This window comes from Leptinotarsa decemlineata, unplaced genomic scaffold (assembly GCF_025532065.1).
Source record: "Leptinotarsa decemlineata unplaced genomic scaffold, Ldec_3_MD MMD2_tig00000576_RagTag_RagTag, whole genome shotgun sequence".
NCBI classification, from domain to species: domain Eukaryota; kingdom Metazoa; phylum Arthropoda; class Insecta; order Coleoptera; family Chrysomelidae; genus Leptinotarsa; species Leptinotarsa decemlineata.
The window spans coordinates 7929303-7943040 of NW_027412551.1; the positions used below are offsets into that span (position 1 = coordinate 7929303).

The following is a 13738-nucleotide window of genomic DNA, read 5'->3' on the forward strand; positions in this document are numbered from 1 at the left end:
ACTACAGCGTTCAACGTCTGTGACTGATTACATTTCCGCAAGTTTATTTTCATTGTGGCCCAAACCATTTCAATTGGATTGAACACACAATAGTATGAAGGCAAACGTAAGAGAATATGACCACGTGTTTCACACATCGAATCAATAATATACTCTTTTTTGAAATTACGTTGTTTTATGGTCGCCAGTAATACCTTTTTCGTTGGAATCTTTTCGGGTATTTTCATGTCATGATTTCGCATGAAATCAACAATATCTGCTTTTTTGTGTTATTGTTTGGTATTGTAGTCAATAACCGAGAATGATACGAAGCGTTATCCATAACAATAACCGAGTTTGGAGGAATATTTGGGAGAAGCTGCTCACTAAACCAGGTTTCTAATAAAGCCGCAGTCATATCTTCGTGATAATCAGCAGACGACTCTTTTATATTTTTGGCCGACAGAAGCAAAGCGTTAGGTACGAAACCACTTTCATTCCCGGCATGCAAAATTATAACACGTTTTCCCCTTGAAGAAGGTGTGTTCAAAGCACAATACTTGGTTTCGTCTACCCAGCCATATTTGACAACATCATGGGTGTCAAACCAAGTTTCGTCTATGTAGATTATATGTCTGCTGGATTCTCGGTAGCTTTTCATTCGCCTCAAATATTCTTGTCGGAGTTGAACAATGCGTGTCGATTACATTATGACCATCCGATTGTTAAATTTTTTATATTTGAAACCAAATGACAATAAGACACCTCGTAGAGTTTCTAAAGATTTGTAATTGTGATCGGGATAGTCGAGTAATTTATACCGAATCATTTCCAAGGTTGGTACTTCATTTTTTTGGTATATACCATAAATTGTTCGCCGAATCACATCTTTTGTAGCACTATCAACGTTTGCGAATTTTTTATTCCCTTGTTTTCGTTTCATTGCATGGTCAATGACATCCCCTATTTTAATGACTCGAAGAACTGTCGAACGAGATAGTTTCGTTAACTCGCATATTCTATTCACAATAGCATTCTGTGAAGTGTGACAGTTTTCCTTCTTCAAGCATTCATGAATATTTAAAATTACTCGCTGAACTTGAACATGTAAGTCCTTATTTTCAAATTCCGGATCCCTGGCGATTGACACAGATTTCTCACACGTATCATTTGTTTTAAAAGGTCTCCAGAAAGCCATATTGATGAAAGTTCCCAAAAAACACTAAAATTTTCACAAAAATCGGTTTAAACAATGAGATTGGAACCTTTGGTGTAAAAGTTGAAAACTTTTTCTAGAGATCAATTACCCTAACACCAAACTGATATTTTTGCACTCGACGCGCGTTTCGCTAACAAGGTTAGCATCTTCAGGAGAAGCAAATTGATACTGAATCTAAAGACAAGGGTTAGCTGTTTTTATACCTAAAGTGTTTTGGTCCGATGTGGACTTTGCTTGCTAGATGATGATTATCCTAATTGATTTTTTGGTAATTAAATAGTGGAACCACTACCTAAAAATTAATTTTTCAACAATAGATTAAAAAGCGGACAAATTAATTTGCAGGTAGTGCTTCCACTAGTTAATTACCGAAAAATCAATTAGGATAATCATCATTTAACAAACAAAGTCCACATCGGACCAAAAATATCAGTTTGGTGTTAGGGTAATTGTTCTCTGGAAAAAGTTTTCAAGAATCTGTTTGCAAAACCACTTACCTCACCTAACCCCACGAACACATGGCACTGATAAAGAAATATTGTGAAACGGACAAAAAATTAGTATTCAGCCAGTCCAGCTAGCCGAGCCTTTACTCCTCAACTACGTTTGATAGCACGTTTACTAACTATCTGGGCGATTAAGGGCCACAGGCAAGAAATGTTTATGGCTGTACTCTTATTTTTATTTCCGTTCCAATTTGGAATGGATAGACTATACTTTCAACAATTTTTTTTATTGAATAAACAAATGCACGCCACTGCCGGTGATGAAACCACTCGAACGCCCATCTCGACATCCCGTACGATGTCGCTAGAGTGAGCACACGTATTCATTAGGCTCCGTAAAATTTAACTGTTAGGTGAAGAACTGTATCTATAAGCATCGGTGAAGTTTAAATTAAAGATGAGCCGAAGATCCATAAGTAATGTCCAATAGATCAACGAGAAATACAAAAACAAATGAACCATTTGCAATGGATCAAATACAGTTGGAAAGTACTATCAACAAAATCAGCGAAAACTATTCGCCAGATCTGAAAAAATATTTGTAGATAAATTTGAGAAGCTTGAGTCAAAGTTGAATGAAATTGAAGAAAACTTTAAGAAAATAGAAGTGAAAATGAAAGAACATGACAACAAAATGTGTGAAATAATTAACAATTAATCCAAAATAAAATGAAAATAAAATGTGAAGAGATTGACATATATGATGTATACAGAATCGGAAAGTATAATACCAACACTAAACCTAGACCAGTTATTGTTAATTTCACAACATACCTGAAGAAAAGCGAGATTTACAAAACCAAAAAATCGCTTGCAAAGACAGGGATTTTTGTTAATGAGGACCTTAATGTTGAGCAGTATAAACTGTTTAAAGCAGCAGGACTTAAGTATGGGAAACGCCAAGTATGGACTTCAAACTACAGAATCCTGGTCAAGAACAAAAATAGTGAAATAAATATCATAAAATCAGATAAAGACCTGTAAGTTATCGAAGTGGTAGAACAATATCCTAGGCTAGTAAATCTTGGTAAATAAGCGATGTGAAGAAATGTTTGCTTTGTTCTGTTTTTTTTTTGTTGGGGGGTCATTTACTTTCTTATCTTATCTTTAAAATAGGATTATAATTTTATGTTTTCTTGTCTTAGAACTGGTAGTGACTAGGAGTCACATAGGTCTGTTATTATTTAGTTGATTTATATTATCAATTACATTCAATTTTCCCGGATTAAATTAAAAATGAATCTGACTGCGGAGCTAATGTGTAATTCTATAAAGTAAGTATATTGCATACGAATATACATTCTACTGATAAACACATCTAATTCGGAGAAATTATTTGTCTACGTAGTGGTAGTAATGATTGATGTAACGATATATTTTCAAAATTGTAGAGGACTGAGAAGTAAAACAACTGAATTATATGGTTTTGATGATGTATTAGCTGTAGAAACGTGGTTGAGAGACGACATCTATGATGATGAATTAATGGACCTCAATGAGTATACTGTATTGAGGACAGACAGAAACTTAGAGTACACAGGAAAAATGAGAGGGGGTAGTATCTTGATAAGTTTGAAAACATCATAATTTAACATTTCGAATGTTTATTAAAGAAATGGAATTTATCCAAATCATACAGAGAAAGCTATCCGAAGACGGGAACCTGAAAGAGAGAACGAATCTACCTATAGAAGTAATCATGGAATTACTAGGATGCTGTGTACGAAACTGTTATTTCCAACTGAAGGACGAATTCTTTACACAAGATGAGGGACTGCCAATGGGATCGCCACTTTCACCAGTCATAGCCAACATATATATGGAGTGGTTTGAAACTCTGGCCATTGAAGAAGCCCACAAGAAACCTCGAGTCTGGTTGAGATATGTTGACGACACCTTCATCACCTTCCTGAAACTCATCAACAGCGTGAGACCTTCCATCAATTTCACAATGGAGAAGGAAATCCACAACGAATTGCCATTCTTAGACGTTTTGGTGAAGAGGACCGACACTAAGTGGGAAACATCTGTATACCGAAAACCCACTCATACGGGATAGTATCTGAACCACGAATCCAACCACCATCAATCGACTAAAAGAGGAATCATCAAGACTCTATTAGACCGTGCTTTTGGGCTTTGTAATACGAAGGAAGGTCTCGAGAAGGAACTAGACATCATCAAAATGATCTTCAACGGAATGGCTACTCCAAAGCGATGGTAGAGACTTTGGCTAGAAGACAGCAGAGGAAGAGAAGCCGTCACAACCAGTGCTTGCACTTCCCTACATCAGAGGATTATCGGAGAGGATAAGAAGAATTGGTTCCAAGTACAACATCAGAACCTGCTTTAGATCCGGTAACACTATCCGTAGCAGCCTCACGAAAACCAGGCCACCAAACGCGGACTGCGATTCCAAGAATTGCATTTACCGGATACCCTGTGCAGAATTGGAGATACTTTCCTTAACAGAAAAAATGAAATGAAAGATCTTGGGATTATTTATGATCACACTTTGTCATTCTCGAAATATTTTGATGAAATTTGTCAAAGGGCTAACAAAATGTTGGGATTTATTATAAGATCTAGCTATTCGTTTGTGAACGTATTCACGATAAAATATCTTCATATCATACTTTTAAGACCATTATTAGAATTTGGTTCGCTCATTTGGAAATCCCAACCACAGATGCATTTATACAGAATCGAAAAAATACAATATAGGTTACTGAGATATCTATACTATAAAGAAAAACATTGTTGGCCGGATTACACCAAAGTCAGATCAATGGACTTGAGGCAGCATTTAAAAATATCATCTCTATATATTAGACGGGATGTAACACAAATAATGTTTTTATACAAGGTGATAAACAACAATATTGCAAATATAAACATACTCGAACTAATAGATTTTAATGTTCCTCAGTATCCTACAAGAAGTCCGATTCTTTTAAACTACCCAAGGCAAGTAAAAAAATAACTGCTCTGAGCCCTCTCTCAACCATGCTTCGTAAAGCAAATGAAATTAATGTTTAAAAAAATGTAGATTTCAGTTATTCCTTCTCAGGTTTCATATATGATGTTATTAATTATTTATTAGAAATATAACTGTGATCGTAGATAATAAGTTTGAAAATAAATCTTTCGGTGTATGGAAGTAAGCTCACACAATCAATTTGTAATAAGAATTTCCATGTAATTAGGCTATTAAGTCTGTATGGAAAATAAAATGAAATAAAATAAAATAAAATAAAATAAAATAAAATAAAATAAAATAAAATAAAATAAAATAAAATAAAATAAAATAAAATAAAATAAAATAAAATAAAATAAAATAAAATAAAATAAAATAAAATAAAATAAAATAAAATAAAATAAAATAAAATAAAATAAAATAAAATAAAATAAAATAAAATAAAATAAAATAAAATAAAATAAAATAAAATAAAATAAAATAAAATAAAATGGATTGGATTGGATTGGATTGGATTGGATTGGATTGGATTGGATTGGATTGGATTGGATTGGATTGGATTGGATTGGATTGGATTGGATTGGAATGGAATGGAATGGAATGGAATGGAATGGAATGGAATGGAATGGAATGGAATGGAATGGAATGGAATGGAATGGAATGGAATGGAATGGAATGGAATGGAATGGAATGGAATGGAATGGAATGGAATGGAATGGAATGGAATGGAATGGAATGGAATGGAATGGAATGGAATGGAATGGAATGGAATGGAATGGAATGGAATGGAATGGAATGGAATGGAATGGAATGGAATGGAATGGAATGGAATGGAATGGAATGGAATGGAATGGAATGGAATGGAATGGAATGGAATGGAATGGAATGGAATGGAATGGAATGGAATGGAATGGAATGGAATGGAATGGAATGGAATGGAATGGAATGGAATGGAATGGAATGGAATGGAATGGAATGGAATGGAATGGAATGGAATGGAATGGAATGGAATGGAATGGAATGGAATGGAATGGAATGGAATGGAATGGAATGGAATGGAATGGAATGGAATGGAATGGAATGGAATGGAATTGAATGGAATGGAATGGAATGGAATGGAATGGAATGGAATGGAATGGAATGGAATTGAATGGAATGGAATGGAATGGAATGGAATGGAATGGAATGAAATATTTTTTCGACCCATTTGCAATACGAAAATTGGGTAGACCCAGTAAAGTGTTGTGAACTTGCCTATATCAGCTGTGAAAAACCATAATGAAAATACAAAATTTTGTTTGAGCTCTCTTTCAGCTTTTTCCTTTTATAATCAACATTTATCACTTTCTTCTATTAGAAAACATAGTAGAGTCACACGTACAAACAATAGACGAGTTTGGCGTGGCTTCACTCATATAAAAACCGAGTTCTTACACTGACCCGTTCCTGTCTCTTTGAGACAAAGATTTTGAGAATATAACCCATTTCAATGTTTCAGTAATGATCCTGTTACGTTTTCACCCTGATGATAATTGACTACACTGTATAATTGAACTCAACTTTATTTCACTGCTACACTGACAATATAACACAAACACTTCAAGTGAAACTTCAACCGTCTATCGCCTTATTGGATCACTGTCAACTAAACTTCCCTAAATGCGTGTTGCTAGTGTTTACATATGGTAATCGAAGTCTCTCGAAGCCGATAGGTAATTCGCTAGAAGTCTATCGAAGTGACTAGAACAATCGCGAAGCGCAAGTCGAGCCGAGCGCGATCTTGGCCAGGTCACAATTGATTCACGATGACCAGCGGCGGCCGGACTTTTTTTAAGGGAAAAATTTACATCAATTTGAATATCTCTAACTTGTCTAATCGCATTCATGTACTTGTTTCTCAATCGCATTGAAGATATGTCTATTTTTGATTGAAAAACCTGACAACTGAGAAATATATTCACTTATATATAACCCTATCATTTCAAATAACAGAACACTATTTGGTAAAGTGGAACGTTTTCTGGCAGATTTCCCATATTAATGCATCCAATCATAATATGTTCTTCTTTTCAGTACAACTTGCAGTGTGATGACAATTTATGGAAATTGACTATGGTTGGAACATTGAACAGTTTTGGACAATTGTGCGGCCTTTTCATAGGAGGTATAATATCAGACAGGTGGGTAATTTACTATTAATCTTAAGAAAGTTGAGACGAATGCTTTCATCCAATTGAGTTGATGGTACTCCATTGAGTTAATGGCCACTGTATAGTTTTTCTTCAAATTTGGACAGGTTTTCTGACCCATGAAAAGTCTGATTGCCTACGTTCAGGATATAAGTAAGCACGAAAATGTCACCGACAGAAAAATCAATCACGATTCGACATCGATAGGTGAATGATGAAGCACTTTCTGTTTTCCGCTGCAACAGTATGAAATCAGTGCCCAAAAACAAATGATTCATGATTCAACACCAGCTAGAGCTGTCACAACTGAAAAATTATCTTAGGTCGATCAAGGGGTGATTGCATTTCGGGAGAAAAAACTAAAATACAGCGTCACTCATGGTCGATGGTAGGTTAGACGTTTCTGGAAAACGCAAAGCATGATTTTTCTGAAAATGTCACCTCTCACATTTCCTTACCTGTTCTATCGATCTAAAATATTTTCAGCATTGCGGTGTTGCCACTTCTATCAAAAAGTCCTAGCAATTATATTTTTTTAAATGGAACACCCCGTATATTAATACATTTTTGGAATCGCTCCAGTATTTTAATACTTTTTTGTTGATAATGTCCTATACCTATCTCTATCTGTTTTCGAGATAAAAAATAAATTGTGCTAAATATGGTCCAAAACATCGCCTTAATTGAAATTAAGTACATCAGTACTCTCAATTCATGAAAAGTTGATATTCTGATGATAGTTTGGATAAACTTGAAATATTCAAATAACACCAAGAAATCGACTCCATATCATACAGGGTGTGCTAAAATTACTATTATTTCTATTGTGCCTAAAAACAGTCAAAAGTTCATTTTTTCAAATAAAACTCCCTGTATATTACTCGGTAAATTGAAAGATGGTGAAAAATGCTTCAAGATGATATATCATTTCCCTATACCTAAATCGTCAAGTTTTCTTAATAAAGTCGCTTCTTCTAGAAACATTATTTTTTTTTAGAATTTGGATTTAGGTAGCAGTGGAATTATCAAGCTTATAACAGTTCGGTTACTTCTATAAGTAATTTACAGAGTTATCGACGGTGTTTCGAATCATCTTCCAAAATGAATGCAAATATAGATTATTCAAACGAAGTTCTTATGAAATTATTTATTATACACATGAACAAAGTGATCAAATCATTGTCAGAACGTGTAAAAAATTCAACCAAATGTATCCTGAATTAACACCAATGAACGAGAGGAAGTTTGTAAGGTTACAAAATAATTTCCTTAACTATGGCTCAAAGTTTTCAGGGAACAATTGTACCAAAAATCAGTCATTTCTAAGTGAAAAGTAAGATTGTGGGCTAAAACATGTGAAAGTACAGATAATAACAGAATAGAATGATTCAAAATAACAAAATTGTAAACAAAATATCAAATTTCCACAATAAATGCTGAAAATGTTGTCCATTACATTCTAAACACTTTAAAATATTTTTTGTACGCGACTTGTGGTTGCTTTTTCAATTTCCTGGGGATCCAGATCTTCAATACTCCGCACTATTTGCCGTCGCAATTCTTCTTTGGTAGGCACTGGAGTAAAAAAAAGTCAGGTGGCGTGAGATCGGGTGATCTCGGTGGCCAATCCCACGGCCCTTTAACGCCTCAACCAACGATCGTCAAAGAGTTCGTCAAGTTTCCTGGAAACTTCCTGGGTGGAATAAGCTGGCGGACCGTCCAGTTGAAACCACGAATTCCTATATTCCTCTAAAGGCAATTTTTCAAGAAAATCGGTTACAGTTGTCCTTAATATTTGGAGATATCTCTCTGCATTCAGTGTGTCTTCATAAAAAAAAACAAATTTTATTGTTCTCCAGAATACAGAAAACATTCAGGTCAAATTTGTCTTGAGAACCCATTTCTTTTGTAACATGAGGATTATGATCAGCCGAAAAATGTTTATTCCTTCTATTGAAAATACCATCCCTCGTAAATTTTGATTCGTCGCTCCAAATTATTTTTGACAAAAATTCCGGATCTTCCTGTGTATGAATCAAAAGGGATTCACAAAAATGCATTCTACGTTCGAAGTCTTCTGCTTTTAGAGCTTGAACTTTGGTAAATTTATACCGATGCATTCCGTGATTTTTCAAAATCAGTTGTACTGAAGCATGTGATACACCTAAATCTTTTTCTGCTCTGCGAATGGAAGCTTCTGGATATGCATAAAAATATGCCAAAACGTTAACAGTATTGTCCTCATTTGAAGTAACAGGTTTTGGTAATGTTGAGGGCGCTTTTAACATGGAGCCATAGTTAAGGAAATTATTTTTTAATCCTACAAACTTCCTCTCGTTCATTAGTGTTAATTCAGGATACATCTGGCGATGATTTGATCACACTGTCCGTGTATAATAAATGATTTCATAAGAACTCCATTTGAATAATCGATATTTGCATTCATTTTGGAAGATGATTCGAAACACCGTCGATAACTCTTTGTAAATTACTTATAGAAGTAACCGAACTGCTATAAGCTTGATAATTCCACTGCTACCTAAATCCAAATTCTAAAAAAAAATAATGTTTCTAGAAGCGACTTTATTGAGAAAACAGAAACGTCTAACCTACCATCGACCGTGAGTCACGCTGTATAATAATGGCCAGACTAAGCAGAAAACTAGAGATTTGAATCATGAAACAAAAATATTTAATGTACGTTTAAACTAATCTAAGTTTTTATTTTACGAAATTTGAAAAAAATCAAGAAAATAATTCTCACAAGGTGGATCACCTCTTTAACAATGTGAATACTCTAGAAGTTTAGTTGGAAGGAAATTATATATTTCTATTTCTCAGTTTCCTTGAAAACTCAAGGTTTAATAAAATATAATAAGGTAGGTGGGTCTATAAGAAGCATGAAGAGTGTCTGAAAAGAGTCTTACAAGGTGGATCACCTCTTTAACAATGTGAATAGGTACTCTAGAAGTTTAGTTGGAAGGAAATTATATATTTCTATTCTCATGTCCGAGTACCCAAATTAGAGTGACCCTATTTTGGGTTCTCAGCTCCTTCAGTGCGCTCAGACAGCTTCTTGAGAAGACTTGAAATGAGCTGAGCGCTTTAATTGCCGCCTGGTTGTCTGAGAAAATGGCAATTGTTTTATTCGTGACTTTCTGCCTGTTTATTTCCCCTATACAGTGTTCGATATCCTACATTATATCCCTGAATTAGCCTGTGTGTCACCAGTCGAACTTCTCTTTGTATGTAGATGTGCAATGGATCCCGAAAAAGTCACTGCTTGTTGTGGACTTTGGACTAGCGGCGTCATAGGTTCATATGTATTTATTCATGAATTCGTATAGCAAATTTTTCATAATTATGCAACTTCACTTTCAAAGTGAGTGATAACAAAGATACGTATTCATATTTTTATATTGATATATCTTTATTTTTTTTATTGAAGGTGATTCTGATTATACAATATGTACTACGATTGTATTCCACGAGATTTTTGTATGAGTTTCGGTTTTTGTTCGAGTTATATAAAATAGTTTTATCGAGTATCTTGATGAAAAAGTTTTCATTTTAAATAACAACCTCCTGAATCATGAAGAAGTCATCATTTTGAGATGACAAATGGATATTTTTCATTCATGAAGTGATAAAAGTCTGACATGGAAAACTGAATTGAGTAAAATTGAATTTTCTGGAACGTAAAAGTAATACTTACAAAACGAAAATATTATTTTTGTGAAGTAGACTTTTTTTATTAGAAATAACTTGATTGTTATCTACCATTGTTCGTTAAGGAGGTTATAATTATAATTACGTTGAAGCATTTTCATCAATTTATATTCTAGTATTTTTTATAGAACTGACAACTAAATTTCACTGCTAATTTATTTCACCTTTTCCTGCTTTTTTTTTCGAAGGATAACAAAATTGATCACGCTATTTTTTCATGCTTCCAGATATGGACGAAAAGTGGTACTTATTTGGGGAATGATTCTCACCGGAGTATGCGGTATTATTCGGGCATTCATGCCAACTTACGAGTGGTTCATGTTTTTCGAATTTCTGGATGCTGCATTTGGTGCAGGGACCTACATTTGCGGCTTCGTATTAGGTAAAACAGAGAAAGTTTTGTCAGAAAATAATAACAAATGGAAATGTCTACTATAACTGCTGAGTATCAGTTGAACAATAACAAGGAAGACCGTTAAAGCTCATGAAACAATTAATTACTTATGTACGAAATGATATATTACCGTTATTTCTTGGGAAAGAAATGTTTTGGCTTTCTACTACTCAATCTTGATACAAAAAAAAATGTGGGAATCTTCCAAAGAAAGAAAGGAAGTAATCAATTTGAAAATAAGTAACTCTATACATAGATGTGTAGATCATGCAAAGAAGTAACTTTCAGACACAAACTGGAAGAAAGCCCTCCTGGAACAGCTACTTTCATATAAACATTGAGTTACACGAAAGAAAAAAATGTTTCTTTCCCAAAAATTAATCACTCCTAAAAATATAGCCCCTTCAATTCACCATTATTTCATTTGTAATTGAAACCACGAAGAAAAAAAACTTCTCAAAGTACAAAATATCACTATAATAATCGACATTTCAAATAAACCAGCTTTAAGTTCTGACAATTTCAATACATCAACATATCTGGACCGTTTTTGTGAACCAGAAGTACTAAACATTTTATTAATGTAGCTAAAAAAGGCCATGTGGTTCCATAGGAGTTCAGTATTCATTCTGAGAAATGTTCTACATATCATCATAAATTATTTCATTTTCTGGTACAAATATTTCTACTACTGCAATGTTTCCATATGCTAGGGTCTTCAAAATTCACCTGAAAGTAAACAAGGACGTAGATAAATTGATAGATGTAGCCGTTACTACGTGGTTCGAAATCATAATGAAGAATATAGTATTGAAACTTTTTATGTTGTTTTACCATTTTCATTTGTAACTAACGTTACTGCAGTTTAGTCCTATATATAAGGACTTAAAGTTTGGAAATGTCCTTATAGGACTAAACTGCAGTGCAGTAACGTTAGTTACAAATGAATGTGTTAAAAAACATAGAAAGTTTCAATTTTCCTTTCTTCATTAAGGACGTAGATCTTGACATATTGCATTATGTGTAACTGAAAATGTGGAAACACATACATAATGTTAGTTAGGCACGATTTCGTACGCTCTTGAGTATTTCGAAAGAGGCATTATTGGTGTAACAGGTAGCCAAGCAACCCTTAAATGTTGAAAATCATTTACTTGTGAGCCTAAACTGGCATGGAACTCCAAAATCTTTCCTATGACAACTGGTAGAGAGAAATCAAGACAACAAACTTTTCTGGGCCGAAACCACATAAAGGAAGAATTTTGACAATGAGGACTTGATCATCTGAGACCATGACAAAAACAAGGAAAAATAATGAATAATATATCCTCAAAGAAAGTTGTATGAATTGTAGATTTTGTAAAAGAAGACTAGAGATTGGTGGTAACGGGACTCTTTATAAGACACTGCCACTGAGGTAACACCTCCTCAAAATAAGCAGGACATTTAGGACATGTAGAATTCACCACATGAATTTTGCATGTCCTAAATGAAAGTTTAGGGCTATACTGAAAGAAACTTTTCTAATTCTGAACTATTACTAAATTACAGTGGTTCAGTTTTAACTGTAGCAGTTTTATTCATTGAAGTAGATATGCTTCTCAGATGTAGATATGCTTACTTTTTAGTAAACAATACAGGCTGATTCACGGTGGATGGCACATTAGACGTTTCTGGTGAACCAGACAACGGATCACTTTGAAAATTTAATGGAGGGCATATTCGGACATTCTCTAGCCAACTAAAATATTTTCGACAATGCGGTGTTGCCGCTTCTATTAGAAAGCAGTAGCAACTTTGATTTTTCAAATGGAACACTCTGTATATAATATTATTTTTGATATCTCCAACAATTGCCCGACAACTTTTCTTGATATTTCCCTATACCTATCTGTTACCGTTTTCGAAATAAAAATTAATTTCAAGTTTTTTCTTCGAAAATCATGACTTCTAAAAATGCCGATATCTTTTAGTTAAGAAGTACTATGATATCGAAATTTGGTTTGGAGTTAGGTGATACTTGGACACTTCCCACACGTCAGCCTAATCTCCGTTACTTCAATACAGGGTGGTAAAAAAATACAGTTTTTTCGTTTGCTTGAAAAAGTTGCTGAAATTTGATTATTTTAAATGGAACACCCTATATATTATTGAAAATTCGGAAAGCTGCTGAAATTTGCTTTCTTTCTATGTATATCATACCTATACCTAACTAGTCAAGTTTCGGACTTATGAACATTTATTTGTGAAAATGTCCCTTCAGAATGGTATTTCCATTCGGTATTTGGTAAGCAGGCCATGATTATTATTTGACAGTAGCGTTGTGACATTCTCCTAATAATATCGACATTTTCGTCACTTCAGAAGTTGCAAATACCTTCAAAACGAATCAGCCTGTATAATACAACCTCATTTAATCCATTGTATTACCATGATACATAGATGTTACACTAACATTTTTAGTGGTATGTACGTAACAAAGTTATAAGATGAAAAATATTGTGTTGAAGCAATGTATCTATACCGTATCACATTTATATTCTATACTTACACGACTTAAATTTATCATTTATCGGTGATTTCTAGTGTCCGACCGAAAGTTCGGTTTTGGTTTCGGTCGAGTTTCGGCAAAAAAACAGGTTTCGGTTTCGGCGAAAAACCTGCCGAAACTACGACCGAAACTGCATTCGGGAGTTCTCGCGCTGTGATCGGTCATGTTCGACGCGTTGAATTTCATACAAGCGA

At 34.1% G+C, this 13738-nt stretch overlaps 1 protein-coding gene across 2 annotated transcripts in view; it reads left to right on the forward strand.

Moving 5' to 3' along the window:
* Positions 1–13738, forward strand: part of LOC111506348 (solute carrier family 22 member 3) — a 48240-nt gene that overhangs the window by 19505 nt on the left and 14997 nt on the right. For both annotated transcript variants that reach the window (XM_074174330.1, XM_074174329.1), the window contains exons 3-4: positions 6755–6861; positions 10827–10981. In XM_074174330.1, the coding sequence (XP_074030431.1) occupies positions 6755–6861; positions 10827–10981 (262 nt within the window). The remainder of the gene's footprint in view (positions 1–6754; positions 6862–10826; positions 10982–13738) is intronic.